At 36.4% G+C, this 24,848-nt stretch overlaps 1 protein-coding gene across 1 annotated transcript in view; it reads right to left on the reverse strand.

Annotated features, from left to right (window-relative positions):
* Nucleotides 1-11,985: 11,985 nt before the first annotated feature.
* Nucleotides 11,986-24,848, reverse strand: part of MACC1 (MET transcriptional regulator MACC1) — a 29,293-nt gene continuing 16,430 nt past the window's right edge. Inside the window, 1 exon segment of the mRNA XM_089917703.1 lies at nt 11,986-12,631. Within this exon segment, the coding sequence (XP_089773829.1) occupies nt 12,419-12,631 (213 nt within the window). The 3' untranslated portion in view covers nt 11,986-12,418.

Consider the following 24,848-nt stretch of genomic DNA (forward strand, 5'->3'; position numbering starts at 1 on the left):
ATCATTCAGACACAAAATCAAAAAGGCAACAGTGGTCTCAAATGCCACAATAGACCAGTTGGACTTAATGGGTATCTATAGGACATTCCATCCAAAATCAGCAGAATACACATTATTTTCAAATGCACATGGAAAGTGCTCCAGGATAGATCATATGCTAGAACACAAAACAAGTCTTGAAAAATTTAAGAAAATAGAAATTATATCAAGCATTTGTTTCCCAAACACAACAGTATGAAACTAAAAATCACGAAGGCTAAACAACATGCTACTGAAAAAAAAATGGGTCAGTGAAGAAATCAAAGAAAAATCAGAAAATACCTTAAGAAAAATGAAAATGAAAACATAACTTTCCAAAATTTATGGGATTCAGGAAAAGCACATCTAAGAGGGAAGTTTATAGCAATACAAACCTTCCTCAAGAAAGAAGAAAAATCTCACATAAACAATCTAACCTATCACCTAAAGGAATTACAAAAAGAAGAACTAACAAAGCCCAAAGTCAGCAGAAGGAAGGAAATGATAAAGATCAGAGTGGAAATAAATAAAATAGAGACCAAAAAATAATGGAAAATATCAATGAAATCAAGAGCCGGTTTTTTAAAAGAAAAACAAAATTGATACATCTTTAGCCAGGTTCATCCAGAAGAAAAGTGAGAAGGCCCAAATAAACAAAATTAGAAACAAAAAAGGAGAAGTTACAACCAATATCACAGAGATACAAGAGATCATAAGAGACTATTACAAACAGTTACATGCCAACAAATTGGACAACCTCGAAGAAAAGGACAGATTTCTAGAAACATACAACCTGCCAAGACTGAATCAAGAAGAAATAGAAAATTCGAACAGACAGATCATTAGTAGTGAAATTAAATTTGTAATTAAAAAACTCCCAGCAAACAAAAGTCCAGGACCGAATGGCTTCACAGGGGAATTCTGCCAAACATATAAAGAATAGCTAATACCAATCCTTGTTAAATTACTGCAAAAAACTGAAGGGGATAGGACACTCCCAAATTCATTCTCGAAGGCCACCATTACCCTGATACCAAACCCAGACAAAGATCACAAAAAAAGAAAATTACAGGCCAATATCTTTGATGAATATAGATGTGAAAATCCTTAACAAAATATTAGTAATCTTTATCTAATAATATATAGAAAGGATCATATATCATGATTAAGTGGGATTTATTCCAGGGTTGCAAGGATGGTTCAATATTCACAAATAATCAATGTGATACAACACATTAACAAAAGGAAGAATAAAAATCACACAATCATCTCTTTAGTCACAGAAAAAGCATTTGACAAAATTCAACATCCATGAAAAGATGCTTAACATCAATAATTATTAGAGAAATGCAAATCAAAACAACAATATCAACTCACACCTTTCAGGATGACTATCATCAAAATGTCTACAAATATCAAATGCTGGAGAGGGTGTGGAGAAAAGGGAACACTTGTACACTGTTGGTAGGAATGTAAATTGATACAGCCACTATGGAGAACAGTATGGAGCTTCCTCAAGAAACTAAAAATAGAACTACCATAGGATCCAGCAATCCCACTCCTGGGGATATATCTGAAAGAAAAAAATGAAAACACTAATTCAAAAAGGTATGTGCACTCCAATGTTCATAGCAGCACTACTTACAATGGCCAAGATATGGAAGCAATCCAAATGTCTATCAACAGACAAATGGATAAAGAAGATGTGGCATATATATGCAATGGAATATTACTCAGCCATAAAAAGAATGAAATTCTGCCATTTGCAACAATGTGGATGGACTTATAGAGTATTATTCTTAGTGAAATATGTCAGACAGAGAAAAACAAATACTGTATGTTATCACTTAACGTGGACTCTAAGAAATAAAACAAATGAATGCATATAGCAAAACAGAAACAGACTCACAGATATATAAAACAAACTAGTGTATGCTGGTGGGGAGAAGGAAGGTGGGATGGGCAAGATAGGGGTATGGGATTAAGAGATACAAACTACTATGTATGAAATAGATAAGCAACAAGGATATATTGTATAGCACAGGGAATTATAGCCATTATTTTGTAATAATTTTAAATGGATTATAATCTATACAAATACAGAATCACTACACTGTACACCTGAAACTAATATAATATTGTAAATCAACTATAATTCAATTAATTAGTTAATTAAATGTGCAAATGATTATGCCTAACACTGGTCTTTATAAACAAAAATAACCACTTTGACAAATACCCTTCCCATAAACTGCTCAGTAAAGTCGCAAATTTTTTTGACCATTGTATCTTTTTGACTGAACTGAGTTAATAGTTGGTGTGCTTTGTAGTCAGAGAAACTGATAATTAAGTAACACACTTACAGATAATCATTTCAAAGATTACCCACATCAAAGTGGCATGAGTTTTATCAGGTCTGGTCCTCAGCCAAAACTGTAATTAGCAAGGTTTGCATTCATTATCTCTCCCTATCACCTTCTGCACTGGTACTTACTTTAAGTTTTGCCCTTTTCTCAAGACAGTCTGTCCCCAAGTCAGTGACACATTTTTGGTATTCTGCGTGTCTCCCTTCACCTATAAAAATATCCCATGTCCTTCGCTAACAAAGGTTTAACTATTGTGATTATTTGAGCTATGGCGCAAAATGCCTGATAATGATTGAAAGTGATATCCTTCCCAGTTGTCACTTTTATTTTTAGCACTGTCTTTCAGTGTTTTATACCTGGGGTGACCAACTGTTTCAGTTTGCCTGGGACTTTCCTGGTTTCAGCAATGGAAATTCCAAGTCTCAGGAAACCCCTCAGTTCCAAGCTTATTTACCCTAATTGCCCTGAAAGGACTGGAAAAAATGACAGCTGGGGAAGACTTTTTAGCCTTCTCTCTCAAATGCAGTTCCCAGTTGCAGATTTTTCAGCTGCTTCTCTCAGATCTCTCTTCAGTATGATGTACTTGACCCCCTCAGGATATCTTCTCTTTCCTCCCCACCACACTCTTCAAGACAGATTTCCCAGATTTGCTCCTCGTGCTTTCTGGGTGATCTAAGCCTTCAGTTTGCTCAGTAAAAGACATTCACCTTCCTAGGCATCTCAGTGTTCACAAAAAAAGGGTCCAGATACATGTCATAATCCTTACCCACAACACTCTGCTCTTTGTCTTCACGTTGCCCGCCTGTAGAGAGCACATTCTTTATCTAAAGCACTCAGATCCTATAATAACAACAAAGAAAACCCAAGGGAAACCATCTATGAGTGTGTTTATCTACACCAATATTTTTCATTAGTTCTAATAAGCAGAATTTGATGATATGTCTTGCCTGAAGTAAAAGGACAATGTAGTGAAACGGTTCCAGCTGTCTAGGTTTGCCATCTCAATATAATTCTATTCATTCTGTGGCTCTGGAACATCCATCATTTCTCAGGCATCTATGATTTGCCTGTGATAGAGAAGCAAGGAAGCAAAAATTTTTAAAGGCTCATTGTGGGATTGTTTAAAATGCATTCAAACAAAGTAGATGATTTCACTAAATTAAAAAAATTTGACCATATCATTTCTGTTATGGATTTATGGCTGGATTGTGTCCCCCCAAATTCATATGTTGAACTCCTAACCCCCAATGCTTAAGAATGTGATTAGATTCGGTGATAGGGTCTTTCAAAAGGTTATTAAGTTAAAATGAAGTCACTAGGGTAAGCCTTAATCAAATATGAGAAGGGATTAGGACACAGACACATGTACCAAGATAAAACCGCATAAAGACACAGAGAAGATAACCATCTACAAGCCAGGAGACAGGCCTAGAACAGATCCTTCCCTCACGGCCCTCAGAAGAAACCAACCCTGCCAAAGCTTTGATCTGGGACTTCTAGCCTCCAGAACTGGGAGAAAATAAATTTTTGTTGTTTAAGCCACCCATTCTATGGTACTTTGTTATGGCAGCACTAGCAAACTAATAAAATTTTCTGGTGGATAAATACAGAAATACTAAGTGATCAAAATGAACTCTCATTAAATACAGATTTAGAACCTTGCTCAAGGCAAGAACCCAGGGCGTATGGATTAATTACTTGTATGGGTTTGTAGTTCTCACATCAGTACTTGGACTGTTATCCCTAGGCACACAGTAAACTTCTCAGCAATCCAAATGGAAATAAATAGAAAGGTTCTCTTAAGAGTATGGATTTTTTTCTTCCAAACTATCAGTGAAACCTCTTGAAAATAGCTTTAGGAATGTAACATCAAGCGCTGTCTAATCTTCTCATGGATAACCTTGATCAATCATCTTTTATTTCACCACAACCCACAGCATTCCACTCCACCTGAAAAACAACAGTATGACAGTCTTTCCTGAAGAGCATTTCTCCACTCAGAGTAAATCATTAAGTATAACTGAACACATATTAAACACATATTATACAGGAACTATGTATTAAGAAAGAAAATGTTTATAGGTTCTTAAAAATGGACAGAATGAATTGTATAATATGAGCTTTATCTTAATAAATTTGTTCTGTATATAGAACAAGCAAAAAAATACACCACCTTTGTCAGTGTATCCCTTTTGTATCATTTTGTCCTATTTTTCACTGATGTCTTAGAATCATCTAATTTACTTTGCTGTTCTACTTTCCCCTTGGGCAGCATTTAGAGGTTATTACTGATTCAAAAGTGGAGATAAAGGTCTCCAATGAAAAGTCAGATGGCTAAGATAGAAATACCCCTGACCTTGGACTTCCTTTCATAATTTCATTCAGAGAATGTTCAAAGGATTGTGCCGTGATGTTTTTCACGAGCAGGTGATACCTGCCACTCAATCTTTACAATTTTCTCAATCACGCACTCTGGGAACTCCTCCTCTATCCCTCTCTCCCAGTCAGCTTCTTTCTGGCAGCAGTTGAGGTGCATTGACTAGGTTACAGGTCCTGCTTGAGACTGAACCATTAGGAGTAATAGGAGATCCACCGCTGGACCTCCTGGGTCAGGTGAACTCACAGTCTTGATGGGGTTTTAGATGGCTCTGTCATGTCATCAGCAATTTATAAATTGGTATGTAAAGGGTAGATTGCCGGTGAGGGTTCACTTACTTAGCGTTTGATTTAGTGCAGAAGTTTACAGAAGCAGGCCCACTGCCCAGTCTCGTGAGAAGGACTCAGATGACTAGATTCTTGAATTACACTTGAGGGAACAAGTTTTCCTGGTATAGGAAAAATAGTTCTGAGGTTATCTCACATCACATTTTTAATGGAAAATTGTTGTTGACGTCCCCAACACCAACCTCCTCCCAATTCCAGGAACAGATCTCAATTTCACCTGGTGACCAGTGACTCCCAAACCCAGTGGTTTGAATGAGGGGGGAGGTTGTCAAGGAAGGAGCTTGTGACCCAGGTCTGACCAGTCAAAGGATTGCTGGTTACAGCCCTTAGTGACTGGCTGAGGGAGAAGCACAAAACCTAAACTGGTCTAATCAGAGGCACTCTTCTTCTGGGGTTATAGGGAAATACTCAGTATTGCCCTACCTATCAATCAAAGTTTACTCAGAAAAGCAGGACCATCAGCAATGATATACGGTAAGGATTTATTGCAGTGATTTGACCTGACACATATGTGACAGCTGGTCAAAGTCTTGGCCTGGCGCTTTCTTCTGTCTCTGGTGTGGAGCCAGAAGTCATAGGTCAGGCTGAGGGAAAGAAAAGATGAACACCTGACTGAGGAAGAGCAGGGACAGCTAGAATCTGCCTTTGTCAGTTACTCGCACCCTTGTAGGTCCCTCCCTGTCTCCAAGCCTGCAAACTTGCTGCTGTGGATAACCCTCAGGACAAGTGGTGCTCTGGCTGCAGATGCCCACCAACAAGCTGAGTCAGAAGCTGCTATGGAGCCTAACCTACATCCACCTTCCAAGAGTCACAATGGCTATTGCTCCACAGTGACCTTCCAAATCTTCCACAGATTTCTCTTGTAGCTAACCCTACCCAGAAATATTCAGTGAAGAGAATTCTGGGAAACATAGTTTAGTTTAGCCAAGTCAACACATTACAAAGCCACCACAGCCTGAAACTGGAACATGGAGAAATATGAGGTGGGAGCTGCTGCAGCCATCTTGCCCCAGAGAGAGCCCAGAGCTGCTGGGCTGCTTGGTGGAGCCCAAGGATTAAACTAATATAATCAAAGTCAGAGAAGAGTGAAAAACAAATGAGCAACTTGATCACGCCCTTCAAGCCTTGAATCCTGGAATGCCTGAAACTACCCCTGGAGTTTTCAGTTGTGAGAGACAATAAATTCTTTGTGCTTAAGCCAGTTTGAAATAGGTTTTCTGACACTAGCTCCCGAAAGACTGCTAAATGACAATCTTAACGTAGGGCTGCTGTGTTTGCTCTTGCTGAAGTTTCTTAAGAGTTTTAAGAAACAGTCTTTAGTAGCATTAAATCCATCCTGGAGGAAACCAAGCAACAGTTAATATGTATCTTATTATTAATCAGATAAGGAGAAGCAATGAAAGATATTTTCCATTTTTAAAAAGACCAGCAATAAGAGAGAAAGTTTCCATTGTTCCTTTCATTAGACCACAATCAAATTTTTTCCTATCTCTCCTTCACACTTTCCTTGCTTTCCACCATGATGTAAGGGGACTGAGTGAGCACTGAGTACATATTTTCTGGAGTAAAAGAGTATATTTTCCTCTTATAATGGATTTTTCTACTATATTAAGAAACAGTGTGGTAGATAATTCTATTATGCCATTTAACATAATAAGTGTAAGGTCAACATTATACCAAACTTGTCAACCCCAAATTCTGCTTAAATGACTGACTTTGGTAGAACCAGTTTAAGTAAAATGAGTAATATCATCATGGCTAACTTTGATTTTCAACTACTAATCATATTTATATAAATACGTTAAATGTCTCAGCACATTCCAAGGGTTTAAGTGTCAACTTATATATTAGGAACATTTAAAATCTGCTTCCATGCCCAAAAGGAGAGTCTCAAATGTATCTAAGAAGGAAAAAGTAAGTCATAGATCCTCCTAGTCACCCAAAGAAGAATTAAAAAGAAAATTTTGGCAGAGGATGAGATATGATACGTTAATGTCAAAGCGAGGTTGCTCAGCTCATCACCCCTGTCAGAGTCACCATCCCTTTAAATGTGGAATTCCTCATTGGAAAGAGAACATCTGTCTCTTACAGAGTGATCTGTGATCACTCTGTAATTCTACAAAGAAGGTGAGGCATAGAGAGAGTTGTACTGACCACATTAGAAATATTTTTTTGTTTCCAATGGGGAAAAATTAATTTAACAAGACATAAGTGATGGGCCAGTAAAAAGGCTTTCTCCAAAAATATTTTATAGAAACAGTGCATATATTTTGCAAAATCATCTTAACACACATTAAATGTCTCAAATTATTAACCTATTTTTATTCAAATGCGTTTACATTTTAAACGAGATGTAGAGATGTTAATTATTTTAATTAGTTTTATAATAAAAATTATTCTTCAAGCGTTTAGGAAGTCATTATGAAAAAGTTCACTTTATATATATAAATGGAGCCATTATACAATCTGATTTGCAGGGGTTTTTTTGTTTTACAATTTAAAAACTATTTTTTTGATGGAGTGACATAAAAATTTGTTACCTAGAAGTAAGGTTCTCTCGTTTAGCAAAGATTCCTTTATTCTTATAGAGATGAAGGAAATTAATGCTGTGGTACTCAAAGTATAGTCCCTGGACCAGCAGCATCTATATTACCTGAGAACTTATCAGAAATGCAAATTCTCAGGCACCACCCTAGACCTGCTGAATCAGAATTCTGGGGTGGAGCCCAGAAGTCTGTGTTCCAACAAGCCCTCTAGATGATTCTGCTGCTGCTAAAGTTGAAGAACCTCTGTAGTAGAGGTTGCTTGGTCGAAGGCCTTTGCAATGAGACTGGAGCATGTTTGACAATGTGCTTTGGGTAGCTCCTAGTAAAACCATTGCTGACCTTCTAACTCAGTCCTCATACTCATATTCGAGTTTGTTTTGAATAGCTGGTGGTTTTCAACTATTCAAAATTGTGCATATCGCATAACCAGTTTCAGTAGGCTACATGAGTAATAAATGAGATAGTATCTGTAAAGTGATTAGTGTGCTTATGTGTGCATGCTATGCGTGCTATGCCTCACACAGAGGGGACCTTATTTTAATGTAAATAATTGATATTCAAACTATTAGTCTTAGTTCACATTCTTTTCCCTCACAGCAAAATAAATATACAAACCCCACAAAATACCCTACTCATTATACATTCATAGACATTTAAGCCTAAGAGGAATTTCAAGATTACCCAGTTCAAGCCCCTCGTTTTACAGATGAAAAAACTGAAGCCCAGGGAGGCTGAATGACAGGTCAAAAGTCTCTTAGGAAGGAATGGGCAAAGATTAGAAGCCACCGCTTCAACTCCTGGACTAGTATCTTACAGAAGAAGCCATTCAGGTTGTACTCACCACTACAACAGCAGTGCTTACTCTGGAATTTTCTCCTTTGCCCTTACTAATTATTATCCAGTACTAATCTCTCCTTCTGCACTCCCTCATGTATAAACTATTATTCAGAATCGCAAAGCTATTAGATTTAAAGCTTTCTGGCCTACATAAGCCTAGATATACATAAAAACAAAAGGTAAAATATGCATGCAAAAGCCACAAATTTCCATAACATTTAGTGAAATAATAAAATATTGTAGTGTATACATAGTCACTTTTTATTTTGTATTGTGGACTAGTAAATAAGCATGCAAGAAACCAACTTTCAACAATTATGTTATTTTGAAGAATGTCTTTGGGTTGACCCCACCTCTTTAGAACTTTGGAACTCACTAAATTATACAGCAGCACATGAAGTAAACTTCATACAGAAGAGGGGGGAAGAAGTATGTACATATAAAAAGAAAAAAAATCTATTTTAATTAGAAAAGCCTTCAGAGACATACTTTTTATTATTCTCCTTTTCCTTTATAGTGCCTTAAATATTCCTTGGACATTAAAAAATTATGGAAAATATAATTTACAGTAGCACAGTATGAAAATTCATTCTGAAACTTCTAATTATGTATAGCATTGTATGATTTTGAATGTATTTTCTTTATTGTATTTCCTCTTCCTTTCTTTTTTTGTTTATTTATTTTTGGCTGGGTGCACGTGGGCTTTCTGTAGTTGCAGCGACCGGGGGCTACTCTTTGTTGCAGTGTGCGGGCTTCTCGTTGTGGTGGCTTCTCTTGTTGCAGAGCATGGGCTCTAGCCACGCAGACTTCATTAGCTGTGGCTCGCGGGCTCTAGAGCGCAGGCTTAGTAGTTGTGGCGCACGGGCTTGGTTGCTCCGCGGCATGTGGGATCTTCCCGGACCAGGGCTCGAACTCGTGTCCCCTGCCTTGGCAGGGGGATTCTCAGCCACTGCACCACCAGGGAAGCCCCTGTATTTTCACATAACATATTCAAAGCTATTTAGTAGCAGCAAAATTTCTTAGACCAACACCATCCATTAATGTAATGCATTCTGTTCCTTCCAGAGACCTGGTCATCCCCAAGTTCAAAACTTAATATGGTATTTTCTACATTACAGGACATGAAAGTGCGCTGTATTCATGACTGGCATGAACAGTTAATGACTCACTATTGCTTGCACCTCATTAATTGGCTTTCGTATTAAGGCTTTAACAGAAGGAAGTGGAGGCTCTGTGGCTTACATAGAAAAATTACTACACTGCAAGCTGAGCACTGAACGAAAATCTCATCCTAATGCATCATTAGGGGAAGAGCCTGAAGAACTGAAAGAACCATCTATGCTTTTTCCAGTTTCAAAATGTTTAAAAAAGTTTTATATTAATGGCTTTTGATGCTTTTAATGATGTCAAGGATGGGATTTAAGTGCCTTATTAATTCCCTTGATTTGCCACCAAATCTTAAAAGGCAATTCGTGATTACTGAGCTAATCTTTTCTGATTATGAAAATCCATTATAGGAAGAAAAATATAAAATTCAGAAAAGTGGAAATGATTTATAAAAATGTTAGAATATATTTAAAAGAACAGAATGTTTGGACATGGGTTTAAAATTCCTCTGAAAGGATTTGTTACAAGATTATAAAATATCTTTGTGTATATTAATATTTAAACTGTTGTTTCATCCTTAAATTACAGAGGTCATGCTGTTCATTTTTAAACTCTTCTTAAACTTCCCAACCACAATCACAACAGATGATGCGATAAACCTGAAGTGATTTATAAAATCTTACTGCCCTAATCAGCTAGCAAAATCTCTGTCATCTCAGATCTCAGAGCCTGGAAAAACCCAGTTATTAATTCTTGATTATCCTTTCCCGAAATTCTCTGGTTTGCTGATGTGCTAATAAGATTCCAAGAATGTTCTAAAAAAAGAAAAATCACTACTAAAAATGATTGTGTTCTGAAGTTACAAATTGTTTTTTTTCTTCTCCCTGAATTCATTTTCAACTAAAATAAATTCTGTCCTTGAATGTGTGTACATAACTCCTTGGGCAGGCTATATTCTCTTATCATCAAATATAAATATTAAAAGCCTTAAAGATCTTAAACCCTAATTCAAATTACCTTTGCCAGCATACCAAATACCCCAGGGTGGGTGTATTAAAAGCTCTAAAAAGATTCTGCTTTTACTTTTTAGCCAAATGGACATGTTTTATTCAGGATCCCTAAATAAAATCCTTATTCAGCTCATCCACATTACCTTTGAGGATATGTCTTTCCTTCCTTCACTCCTTCACCCTTTCCAGCCCTTCATCCTGGCTCCCTGCATCTCCTGGGCTCTCCTCCTGCCTGAGGGCTTCAGTGCATTGAGGAACTGCCTCTTCCAACCTCCCCAGACCAGAAGCAGTGTGTAATCTTCCTTCAGGCTCATCCTTTCCTTACCAGGGAAAACTTATCTGATCTCCCTGATCTATATGGTGTCCCCCAATATCTATATCTCTTAGCTTCCCAGCCTTTCCATTGCAGCAGGTATTGCAGACGCCATTTTAGATTTAACTGTGTATTTTTTTTATTATTGTCTCTATCACTTCAGCAGAATTGAAGTCAACGATCATGCTGTTTTTTCCCCATTACTAACCTCAAACATCTATGTGTCTGCCACAGAGTAGGTACACACACTCCATCTGTCAACTGAATGCCAATAAATGAATGACTGTCTAAAACACATAAACACTGGCACGCGGCAGAGGATTGAACATAGCAGTAAGCACAGACCATCTCTTTATCAACTCTCCAACAGTTAGCATTTATACTGGCCCAAATTTCTATCATCTTTGTCTTCCAAAAGCTTTAGAAAACACTCTGGTGCACACAAACAAACACACACACACGTGTTTACATGAACACATGAGCATGCACACACACACTTATCAGTGGTCTTAGTGGTTAAGACTGCTGCACTCAGCAGTGATAAATCAGGTTTTTAAAAAATAACCCTTGTTTTTAAAAATCTTTGAGAGTTAAAGAACTACTCTGCACTATGATCCTGAAGAAAAAGTCCAAAATTTAGGCAGGATTAGCTAGGTCTCAAGATGCTGGAGGAAGGTGGTGAAAACTCCAGCTAGTGGGTACACACAACAGATTTCTGATAAATCATATGTTCCTTCTGGCAGTCTTTCAAGAGATGGTACAAAAGAGCAGTGAGCTCCAATGAAAATGAAAGCATTACCATTTCCCTATAAGTTTTAATATGCATTTTGATTTTTTTTAAACTATATTCCTATGTTCTGTGTTTTCTTAAAAATCCAGAACCAAGCTCTGCAAACAGAAAACCTCCTTCACACTGGCTGTAGAGCCCTGAGCATCCTCTCCAGTCCTTAGTTTCTTCACATGAAAAATGGGAATAATGCTGGCAAACACCACTGAGAAATAAAAGCGATCAGGCATAGAAAGCCTGTAGCCCTGTCCCTGGCCACAGAGTATTGTTTGCTTCTCCTCTCTCCCTACCTGTCTGCTGGCAAAATTCCAGTGTTCACACTGAGAGTCTCTAGATTATCTGGGTATCTGTGTGATGTAACTATGTTAGCTGTCATTTGTTTTAACTAAAAGAAATTAAAAGTAACTTTGAAAGGGAGAGAGGGCTTTTCTTTCCCTTCTCAGCAACAAAGCAGCTTAATGTTTGCATTTGAAACATATATAAAAATGCATATTTGATTATAAAACCCATCCTTGGATTTTGTGTTAGGCTGTGCTTTCACCAGGAAAAGATACTTTTTCAAACATGAAAAAAAGTAATACTTTTCTGAGTTTCTTTCTCTTTCACACACACACACACACACACACACACACACACACGCAACCACACATACACACCCCTTTATTTTCCTTTCTCCCCCTATTCCCTCCTCCAAAACATACCCTTCAATTCTATACTTCCTCAGAAGTGGAGAATGCAGTTGCTCTCAAAACCTCTAAAGAATTTACTAGTATTAAAGCTCCAGTTAAGTCTCGCCTTTGTTTGGTCACAGGGTTTTTCATTCTGTCCAAAGCTGATTGAAGGTCTTGTAACACATCTCTGTAACTATTTCCGCAGTGAGCACTCCAAGTATAGAGAAAATCACAGGCAGGTTTCCACATCAACTATAAAGAAAAAAACATTAAACTGGAGTAGTTTGGAAATAAATCAGAGAGGAAAATAGATGCTTTAAAAAAAAAGGTTTAAAAGCCACTTAAAACTTAAAAAGAAAATGGAATACCAGTTACATATATACTTATTTAATGTCACAGAAAACATGTTTTAATAACTATCACTCCTCTGTTATATTCCTGTTTCTAAACCTCAAGATTTAAAAAATAATGACGAGAAGTAGGGCTTTTTTTTTCTTGATTCATGATCTAAACATTGTTCATTGTCTTCATAGGAATACAAAATTCCTTGTGCAATTTTTTTACTGTAACAGATGCTATTGAGATAAACTTTTTGCTCTCTGACAGACTTTTAACGTTAAAATAATAACTCTTTTATTGTTATGTGTCTGTGGAGATCTTTACCATACCACATATAACAAGAAGGAAGTATACAGTATATCTAATGATTTAAGTCATTTTATTTGAGCAAGTCTATAAACAAGGAAAAATGTAGCTTCACGATCAAGTCAAAAGGAAAGCAAAAATATAATTCTCTAATTAAAAAATAATTTAATGATACATTTTAATGACCAAAAGAGAGATAGATATTCAATACTTATTATGCTTTCCCTAAGCAGCTACCCATACCAATGACCTCATTGTTTCCATAGAAATAAATGTACGCCAAAGAGGAACCTCACATACGAGGGTGTATGTAATGGTAACCAAGGCAACCGGGCTTAGAGAGAATAGAGACAAAGGCCGACCAAATAAGACAAATTGTGGAATACACACACACACAGACACACACCCAGGTTAAAATACATTTTCTCTAGGAAAACAACAAAACGATCTCTGCACTTGTAATTGGAATATTTGGAATATAAACTTTGTTACTTGCTACTTATTTGGGTTCACTAAACTAATTCATTTGTGATTTTATCACTTTCAAAGTGCAGGAACACAGGTTGTTAGCTACATATTATACAGAGTTGCCCTCTTAAAACAGAGACTCAATTAACGCTAATATCACATGATAAAGGGCCTTGGGATATAATCCTTCACCTTCCACTGATACCCCCATATACCCTACAATTGGAGTTAAAAGAATGAAAGACCTAAATAAGGAGTTCTGTTATGTTTCAATTCACTCTATATGAAAGGCTATGCATCAGGCTCAAAGGATAATTTGATGTTATTTATCCAGTTAGCATGCCCGGGAAGCCATGAACACCCATATTCTCACCTCTCTAGACAAAGCTCGAGTCTTCAAGGTATTGAATGGAAGATGATTATCAAAGTTAAACCCTATCTATGTAGTCATAATGCAGCAACAGAAATCATCCCATATTTCTGTATATAAGCTTTATCCTCACCAAGCTGATTTATAAAGAACTGTGAATGAGGTGTTCTCTCATCTATTTTTCTGAATATTCACATTGAAACCAAACCTCCCAAAGAGTAAGTCCCACTAATACTCTGCAATGGCAGATGAGGTGAGGCATATTAATAGAGCCTTTTTGGCAGATTCAATCTTGCCTATCACTGCTAAGATGCAAAAAAGCACTAAATGAGTAGATTATTCTGTAGTGGGAATAATCCCGTGACCCACTGTAAAAGCTTTGAGACCTGTATTCTACGTTGCATTCATTTAAAATTCCCTGATGCTCAACTAGCTGTTACATTATTTTTCAACTTGTTATATATTGTTTAAAATAATAGTGTTTATAGCTAAAGGCTTCTAAGACTTTATTCTAAGCCCCTTAGTGACTGAGTCTGATAAAAAGATGTACTTGAAGATATTTTACGATAAACAGCAACTGAGAGCATTTCAGTACCAAGATAATGGCACAGTATCACTGAAAACAGATGTCTCTTAAGAATTGCAGATGGGTAATTTACAGGTTGTGCACTACAGTGCAGATTCAGAGTACACATCTTCGCTAACTTTCCTGGGTAGAAAAGCTCTGCATCACATATCTTGCTGCAGCACAGTGCATTGCTATGTATAGAAAAGGCCTGAGGCATACTCAATGATGAAGGAGCCCCTTGCTGCTGTCAGAAGCAGGAAATACACCAAGGTGATATGGGAATTAGAAACTACAGATTCAGAAGTCCAATGATACATTTACCAACTTACTTAGGCAGAGGGCCACATAATCTCCTCAAGTCCGGCAATTTGTACTGATAGCAGAACAGTATGGTCAGCTCTTGCAATTCAGAGAAATGTGGAAAGATTGCTGAGTCCTGGACCCTAATTAGGGCATCTGAAAGTGTAAAAAGACTTTCCAGGAGTCCTCTGAATTAGTCAGAAATACAAGGAGGCATATTGCTCTACACTCATTGGAGATCCCCTGGAGTCTAAACCATAAGCTACCTAGAAATAGGTACAGTGGCTTTGGGCTAAAAATACTATGGCAATGGTAAACTGCATGATTTGTACTAAAATACGAGCACATTTTGCATCCCATTTTTGCTCCTCTTTGTAGCAAATTAAGCCTGAATATTCCTTCAGTGCAAAATTTGTTCTGCTATATATAACATCATTGGTGGCTCTCAATACAGATGACAGAGAAACACCACTGTAGTACACATACAGTGAAAATATTTGAAATACACTGTTGTTCATTAATTAATTATTTCACTTATTAAATCAAAATTACTGAGTTACTGCTATAAGGAATTTTGTTACAAAAAGGAATAAAATGTTGATATATAGCAGGGCTCTTGTTTTTAGAAGCTTTAAAGCATAGAAGGGAGATACATACTTGCACAAACACTGGCCCAATGTATGAATAGACAGGGTTTGATACTAAATAATGATTAAGAAAAACTCAAAAATTACTTGCACATTCTAATTCAGTGTAAGAAAAAAAAGGATAGTTCCATCAACCGAGAAGCACTATGGTGTAACAGAAAGAAAGATGAGTTTTGATTTCAGAATCCTGGGTTCACATCTGATTTCCATTGGGTATTGGATGGGTCAGTTAGAGTAAATTTATCAACTTATCTGAGCTTTGAATTTTTTAATCTATAAAATATGGATAATAATCTCCATGTCTGTGTCCAAAGTACCTCATGAAGTGTCTGGCATATTGTTTGCATTTAATGCTTTTCAGTAGGATACGGTGGAAAGTGGGTACTTTTTGGGTGAGGGAAAGATAAGCAGTCGGATTTTAGCCTTACTGAGTTTGAAGTAAAAAGGGGCTATCTCTTATTTCCAATAAGAAATTGGAATAGAGAGATGATCTCTAGGGAGTAGGCAAGAGTTTAGCGTCACTTGTGCTAAAATGATGGTGAAAAGCATGAGAGTAGAGGAAAATGCCACGGAGGAAAAAAAAGGGATGAAAAATTTAACCTTTAATTAAGTCTACAGTTAGGGACCACAACTAAGAAAGAGAAGCAATAAAAGGATGGAGAGAAGCTAGTGTCAGAGTAATAGAAAATGAAGCAGATTGCTTCATGTTGCAAAAGTTAAGGGCTGATAGTATCCCCCAAAGGACATTCAGTGGTTTGCTGGAGCTGGCTCACATCAGCCTATTGTTCATATAGCCTCCCAATTCCATGTTCAGTGACATCACATTGTAAGATTAAAATCACCCATGTTGGGAGTTTTTACACCAAGGAAATGGGCAAAAGCTATAAGTTAGGGCTTTTCCTCCCTTGAAGAACTTGTAAAACATCTACCAGCATGGCACTCACTGAGGACATCTCTTTTCTGTTACGTCTTCTGCTACCTCGAACATCAAGTGATGTGGAAACATGAAAGAAAACTGAGAAAATTCAGGATTTTGGCAATCGATAGGACCTTGGTAGCCTTGGAGGAGGCAGTTCCAAGAGAGTGGTGGAAGGCAGACTGCAGGTATGAGCAGGTGCCAAGGAACTGGAAGCCACAGAACAAATGGGTTATGTCTGGAATTTGGAAGTTAAAGGAAGAGAGACAAAGCTAGAAGTAGAAGCAGTGGAAAATGAAAGTATGTTTAAAAGGACAAAGGTCTGTATAAAGTAATATTAATTGAAAGGAGAGTTTGGTTTGAAACCTAACTTAGCCAGATGGAGAATTTAGGGTTGTTGAGGACTAGAGAGGTAGCAAACGCAACATACTCAAGGAGAAAATTTAACTTTCTTTAGACAGAGAAGACATAAACACAGACAAACATTAAAATAATTATGGGGCTTCCCTGGTGGCGCAGTGGTTGAGAGTCTGCCTGCCAATGCAGGGGACACGGGTTCGTGCCCCGGTCCGGGAAGATCCCACATGCCGCAGAGCGGCTGGGCCTGTGAGCCATGGCCGCTGGGCCTGCGCGTCCGGAGCCTGTGCTCCACAACGGGAGAGGCCACAGCAGTGAGAGGCCCGCGTACCGCAAAAAAAAAAAAAAAAAAAAAAAAAATTATGGAGTTGGGGCATGTAACTAAGGGGGCAAGTATCAAGAAAAATAGAGAAGGAATGGGTTCAAAAGCATATGTTGTAGTTAGGTACTTGATACACTGATGAAAAATATTAAGAACTACGTTTTCCCTCAATAAGCAAGTCTCTGCCAGGCAGAGTAAATACAACTTTTTCTATACTGAGATTGCCTTAACAAAGCCTGATAGAAGTCCAGCTTTCATCAATGCAAAAGTCTAATCAGTTGTTTGTCATCCTTTGTGGTATAGATATATGACATTTGGAATCAAGTTCTTAAATACTTACATTTTTCTTCAGCATTTTTTAATTTTCTAAGATCATTCTATTTTCGTACTCAGCAAGTGAACATATGTTATCACAGGCAAAGACACAAAAGGTAACTTCCATACATTAATTAACTACAGACTTTATGAAATTATGTCCAAATATACATACACATTAAGGCCACAAGGATTCTAAACTTTGTAATAAATTAAACAGAAAATGAAATCATTTTCTCTGGAAAAGTTTGAATGAATAAAATGAGTAGAATAAACAATTTTCTTTCCGGAATGATCTAAGTTAAGTCATCTAAAACTGGAAATGAGTTGTGGACTGCCAAGATCTCTTCCAGGTTTACATTATCTTATACCTATTCAGTGGTCTAAAAATAGTTCTTCCTCTCTTGCTCAGAGTTATGATTTAATGGAAGATATGCAGAAACGCTGCACTAATGCTTTGACTAATCAGAAGGAAAGCATGCTCTTCAGGGTTTGTTTTTCTTGAATTATTCCTGATCACAAAACAACTTCCATCAGGCTTCTCATCTTTATCACAAATATCTGACACACAAGCATCATTCTTGCCCCTTTACTGTTAGCTTTTTGATGTTAACTTCATGGTGTTTATGGATTCATCTCTGAATAAGAAGCATGAGGCTAATAAAAGCAGAGAGTTATTAATTTCTCATCTATGTGCTTTGATCTCTTTATATAAAGGGCAGCAGCATCAGTAGGCATTTAATCTACCAAAGCTGAGCAGTTTCTAAGCTCCCAGAATTTGTATAGTAGGAATATGTCTTTGGTTTATCTTCCAGATACTAGAGGACAAATAAGAAGGTAAAGGAGCAATGAAAAAGTAATAAGTGGGATGCCAAAAGAAATGAAATGGAACGGAGATTAAAAAAAAAAAAGTTTTCTAAATTTAGAGTGCTTGTTTCCAAAAGCCAATCAGACTCACTAGATAACGAAATGCAACATGAACAAAAGCAATTCAAATCTGAGCAAAGCACTCTATGTCTCTTTTTAGCTCATAAAATATGAATAGTATAAAGAATGCAAGTGGTTTTAACTACCTTTGGATAATTACATTTTGCCACATTAAAGGATTAATAATCCACCTACTTTCCTCATAAAATGATTGGAGCAACATTTCATTTTAAGTACAACTATCTGAAGAAGTATCAAGGAAATTTGTCTCATTAGTGATTATTATATGCATTTTATCTTCAGTGCATCATTTACAATATCGAGGTGGGCCTTCCATCACCTTTAATTGGTAACTACATAAATATTATTGAAATGAGGTTGTCGTTATCTTTAGAAAAGAAGGGAGACTAACATATCTGGGGTCCCTATTTCCTTAGAAAGGAGACGGTACTGGACTTGGTTAAAACTTGACCTAAGATTTTCTTGGAAAAGTCTCTTTGGGCACAGCCAGCTGTGTTTGCTCTAGAAATAACCACTTGAAACTTCAGGGGTTAAGCATGAGCCACAGGAAGACAGAGGACACATTCCTTACTACTGCATCAAAATAGTCTAACATCTTAGGAGAACCTGCTGGCTAAGCTATTCCAACCAATTCTTAATTAGGAAGAGACTACAGGTCACCTGGTTATAAATCCGAGGCCATCTCACTATTGTATTGCAACAAATTTATTTCAGTAGTAAACAGTTTTAATAAATGCTAATTTAAGTCTTATAATTAGCTGGGCTTTGGTTTTCTGAAATTTCCTATTGTTTGTGATCCCTAACAATAAATCTTAATAAAGAAAAATCTAAAATCGAATTCAAATATTAGTGTCTCTAAATACATTTTTAAATACCTTTGTAATATTTAACCTAATATGATTATTATTTCTATTTGATTTTCAGTGTGGTAATCAGATATATAATACAGAATTAAACCAAAGATCATAGGAATACAATGTGTTACCCCAATGTATTACACCGTGATATCCTTTTTTCTTTATTCCATCGTCTCAAAAAATGGAGTATGTTTTCGGAATTAAAGATTATAGCACAAAGCATTATAGTACTGTACAAAATAAACAATGATAATCTAAATATTATGTCACTGTGCCAAATCTCTAATACAAACAATGAAGATTTGAGAAATTATTCTATACATTTTACCAATGGTAGATGAATTTCCATATAATACTCTCCCCTTTTTAAAGAAATTATAAATATACTTCTTACTGTAAAAGAACAGCAAATCACAAATTTAAGTACTAAGGCTAGAACTGAGCCGGGCCCAGATACAGAACCAGACAATGCCACATCCCTGTAAGCAGAATCCAGGCATTGCAGTGTGAGTCGGAAAATCAGAAAACCATAAGACCTGAAGGACATTCCTTTTACCTTTTGCAAGAGATATTTTCCAAGGAAAATTAAACGTTGTTAAGCCAGTAAGAAAAAGCTGGTCAGCCAGGATTTTTTTTCTCATTTTTTCCATGCATTACCATTCTGCCAGTTTCTCAGAAGAGAAGGCTCAAAATCACTGCTGACTTTCCCCTTACCTACATTCTTTCTATAGTTACTCTCCACCATATTACTAAAAAATTAGTATACTTTATTCCCTTTTCCAAAATCACTCAGTGTCACACAGTTGTCAAATTTACCTCTTCCTCTTAGACAAAATAAATAATAATAAGATAACATATATTTAGCTATTACAATGTGCAAAGCATTTTCCAAAATATTTCACATATATTATCTCACTTAATCCTCCAAACATCTGATGAATACGATAGTATTATTACTATCATTTTACAAAAAATGATTTTTTTACAGAAAAAAAAAAGATTGCTAAAAAAGTCAAATGACTTGTCCAAGGTCTTAGGGCTAATAGATGGTAGAGCTGAAACAGAAATCCAGACAAGGAATCTTAACCTCTGCTCTGGCAGTCATTCAAGACTCTCCAAAATATATATATCCAACCGTGTCTCCCCATAATTAATAAGATGCACTCTCTCCTCAAGCCCACATATTCTCCTCAGTGGTCTCTAGAAGTCATTGTATCCAGAAGCACTGAACTCCCCTTCTAGTCCTCTCCAATTATTCAAATGTTACCCATCCTTCAGCACTAGGATGTGCCCTCTGACAGCTCCTGCCTCTTTGATCTTCTATCGTTTAGTTAACTCTGAAAGAATTTATCATCAGCAGAGCAAGAGAATAACTGTGTGTAAAACAAACCTGGATTTAAATCCTAGTTCTGTCACTTAACAGCCATGTAATTCTGGATAGCTTACACAAATGCATTCACTCTCAGTTTGCATATCTGTAAAAAGAGGATGGTTCTAATGTCTTCCTTACAAACTTTGTTAAAGTACATGAGATATTACAAAGAAAATGATCATAATGATCAGATGACACACAGTAAATATGCAATAAATTGCAACAACTATTATCATTCTCATTATTAGTTATATTTACTTATTTCAGCATCTAATCATATACTTGTTTAAAATATAACAATTCAAATATTAACAGTTTATCCCAATTCCCATGCCAAATGAAACTTGGCTTTAGAGAAAAAATTCATATTTTTCATTCTGTTTGTGTTTGTTGTAGCTCCCAGGGATGCTGAGAACTGATAATGCTGAGCACTGACAATCCCAGAAAACATATTAATTGTACGGATTAATTTAGTACTGAAAGCAAGGATACAGAGGCAAGATTCTAAAAAAGTAGGAAGAACTCCATATAGAATTTTTATTCACCTATAAAAGTACTAATAAAATTAGCTGTTTGAGGATTACCTACTTTCCCATTTTTAATCTAGACTTAGAATAAAGTGCTCTGAACACTACAGCTGTCAGTTAGAGAATGAGGAGGGAAAAGATTGTAGCTAGAAGATAGAGAATTAGATCCTCACTGATTAAGTACAGATGGCAAGAAGACATAAATATATCTTGCTGGTTACAGCTGTCTATAGGTGAGTGGTTTCTGAGATGAAAACATTACAATTAGGAATGTTCACTTCATTGGGCTTTCATAGGGAGGATGGCCCATTCTGATAAGTCAAATAAGAAATCAGCCTCAACAGGTTTATTGGAGCCCAGTGGGCACTGGTAGTAGGTAATTTAAAAGGGGAAGCGAACCCTTAGTGTCCTTAGTGAATAAATGTCCATATTGAATAAGAGGGAAAGAGCATAATCTTTATTGTTAGGCAGGGAACCAAGGTGAGAGAGTTGCTAGGGAAGTTATTATCATATATGGTAATAATCTCCAGAAGGTTAAATAAAGAGTACCTAATTTAGGCCTGTGAATATCTTGGTCCTGAAATCCCCAGCATTTCCACTTGTAAAATACAACTGTTTTTAAAATGCGCTATTTTTCTAATATTTTATTGATACCTATTTTTTTTAATTAAAGCTCAGAAAAATTCCAATGAATTTTTACTAACTTTCACAGGAAAACCTTGGCAAGAGTTAAACATCTTTGTATAAGTATAAATAGGTTTTTTCCCCAAAAGAAATACTCTGAAAAACATGTTTTGCTTATAATCATATTCCAAGTTTTATAATTTTGCTTTCACGTAGGAATTACAATGTCATTAGAAAATTTCTTAAAATTTTCTTAAAATTTTACTTAGGGAGACGGTTAATTTAAAAGTGTTGTTCTCAGAAGTCTCCAGAGAGACTTTTTTCATCTTAGAAAAGAATAAGGGAAAGCGGCGTGGGGGGTGGTTGTGTGATGAATTGGGTGATTGGGATTGACATGTATACACTGATGTGTATTAAAATTGATGACTAATAAGGACCTGCTGTATAAAAAATAAAATTAAATAAAATTAAAAAATTAAAAAAAGAAAAGAATAAGAAGTGGTCAGAAGTACTGAAGAAAAATCTGACACACTATTAATAATCCATTCTTTAATTGGCTGAGGCTTGATGAAGATGTTGAGGCAAATTTTGATAGTATCCTATCATAGCTTGAAAAAAGAAAAAAGAAAAAGTGAAATGAGTTGCTTAAACTCTCCATCCTAACCGTAACTCCCAGCTCTGCCACTCAGCCACTATATTGGATTTGGACTGGATGGTCAGAGTGTAATAGTTAAAGTGCAAGGACCCCAAAGTCAAGGTTTGTGCTCCAAAACTCGTTCCATGACTTCCTAGCTACGCATGTTTGAGCAAGTTACTTAGCCTCCCTACAGCTTAGATAACATTAGTATCTGACCCACAAGTTTTTGTTGAAAGGATTAAATAAGTTAATTTTTGAAATGTTACTGGAATAGTGGCTGGCACAGAGTAAGTGCCACATAACTACTAGATAGAATAAAAATAGAACAAAGGAAAAAGGGAGAAGTTGAAAAGCAAGGAAAGTGAGTGAAAAGAACCTGATTGTAGACATTGGCACACATAGGAGGAAATTCTCTAAATTTGTGCCCACTGAGGAAGTGAGATAAAGGAAATAAAAGCAGCATGGGAACCACAAGAACTTGTTATCTCCCTGCCCCAATTTCAATTCCCTCCCTCTGTACACCCTACCCAGAACTAATATAAGTATGTTTTGAAATCAACTGCTTAACTTGTAAATTGATCATATTTAAGAATCATCTCCTTCCTAGGAGAAAAATATTGTACAACTATTTTTTTTTCAGAGAGATGGAAATCAGCATATATTTACCCTTTACTTTACATGGCCTAAAAGGTAAAGATTCTCATAGATTATTTGGAATAGCTTCAGGCCAATATGCCGTGAATTATTTTCTAAACATTTAACAATATGCATCAAAGTGATGATTGTTAGTGTTAATCCCAATAGATTGAACAATAGCCCCTAGAAAGACACATAGGGGCTTTCCTTTCTGCTTCTGAGTGTTTATCAGCCTCAGGCGTAGACTTAGTCATTTGTGATTTGGGCTGTGCAAAAGTAAATAAAGGAAAAGTAGCCTGTTTGTTGGCCTCCATGAAGATTCCGGGGAGGACAAACTGTAAACAACCACAATCAGAGAGAAGTTGGATACTTAACAAAAAACTCTTTGATAAATAGCCCTCTGATAAACAACTCTAAATGAAACCTTTTTAAAGACAGAGCTTATTAAGAAAAAAATAAGTCCTGATTTCAATGAGACAACGTTTTTTAAAAGATTTTTTTTTAGAGCCATTTTAGGTTCACAGCAAAATTGAGAGGAAGGTATAGAGATTTCCTGTTTATGCCATGCCCCCCCCCACATGCACAGCCTCCCCATTATCAACATCCTTCACCATAGTGGTATATTTGGTACAACTGATGAATCTACACTAATATATCATAATCACTCAAAGTCCATAGTTTACTGTAGGGTTGACTCCCAGTGTTGTACATTCTATGGGTTTGAACAAATATAAAATGTTATGTATCCATCATTATGGTATCATACTGAGTACTTTCACTGCCCTAAAAATCCTCTGTGCTCTGCTTATTTATCCTTCCCTCCCAACCCCTGACAACCACTGATCTTTTCACTGTCTCCATAGTTTTGACTTTTCCAGAATGTCATATATTTGGACTCGTACAGTATATAGCCTTTTCAGATTGGGTTCTTTTGCTTAGTAATGTGCTCTTAAGGTTCCTCCATGTCTTTTCATGGCTTCATAGCTCATTTCTTTTTAGTGTTGAATAATATTCCATTGTCACACAATATTCCATTGTACCACAGTTTATTTATCCATTCACCTACTGAAGGACCTCTTGGTTTCTTCCACGTTTAGTAATTACGAATAAAGTTGTTATAAACATTCATGTGCAGGTTTTTGTGTGGACAAAAGTTTTTAATTCCTTTGTATAAATACTAAGGAGCATGACTGATGGATCACATACCAAGAGTATGTTTCATTTGCCAGAAACAGCCAAGGTGCTCCAAAGCGATTGTATATTCCCACCAGCAACGAGTGAGGGTTCCTGTTACTCCATATCCTCAACAGTATTTGGTGTGGTCAGTGTTCTGGATGTTGGCCACTCTAATAGGTATGTAGTGGTATCTCAATTACACAATTTTTTAGTCAGTTAACTAAAATATCAGAGTAGCATATCACGTACAGTACTGTTCCTTTTTTATTTCTTAAAGATTTCTCATTTTTGGCTCATTCAGTAAAAACTGATCTGTAGGTTGTAATGCCCTTCTTAGTATATAGAGATAAATGTAATCTATGCAAAGGAAATATGGCTTCAGCCTTTGGCTAGTCGTGGCTAAAGAATCTTGTTTAGAGACTCAGGTTTCAGGAAACCAGAAGCCAGCCTGCTGAGACTTCCACTGTAGCTGCTAGAATTCAACTAACTTGATTTGACTCTTGACCCTTCATGGAAAAGCTTGTCCTGCACACCCAGCTGACATAGTTACTTCAAAGTAAGAAAATTTTCTCAAGAAATTAATACCCAGTTCTATGCTCATATAGGAAGTAGCAAATACAGCTTTTGCCTCCTGTCAAGTCATCATCTAACTAGAGAGATAATCTTTCCTTAACTGAAATATCTTGAAAATGTTTACACTCATGTAAGAGAAAGATACAGAACATTTTATATGTGCTCATCACTGGAATATTTTTATTTAAGTCAATAAAAACTGATTCACATT

Source organism: Delphinapterus leucas, chromosome 9, assembly GCF_059928025.1.
Source record: "Delphinapterus leucas isolate spDelLeu-1000000601 "Yukka" chromosome 9, BTC_Dleu_Yukka2, whole genome shotgun sequence".
NCBI classification, from domain to species: domain Eukaryota; kingdom Metazoa; phylum Chordata; class Mammalia; order Artiodactyla; family Monodontidae; genus Delphinapterus; species Delphinapterus leucas.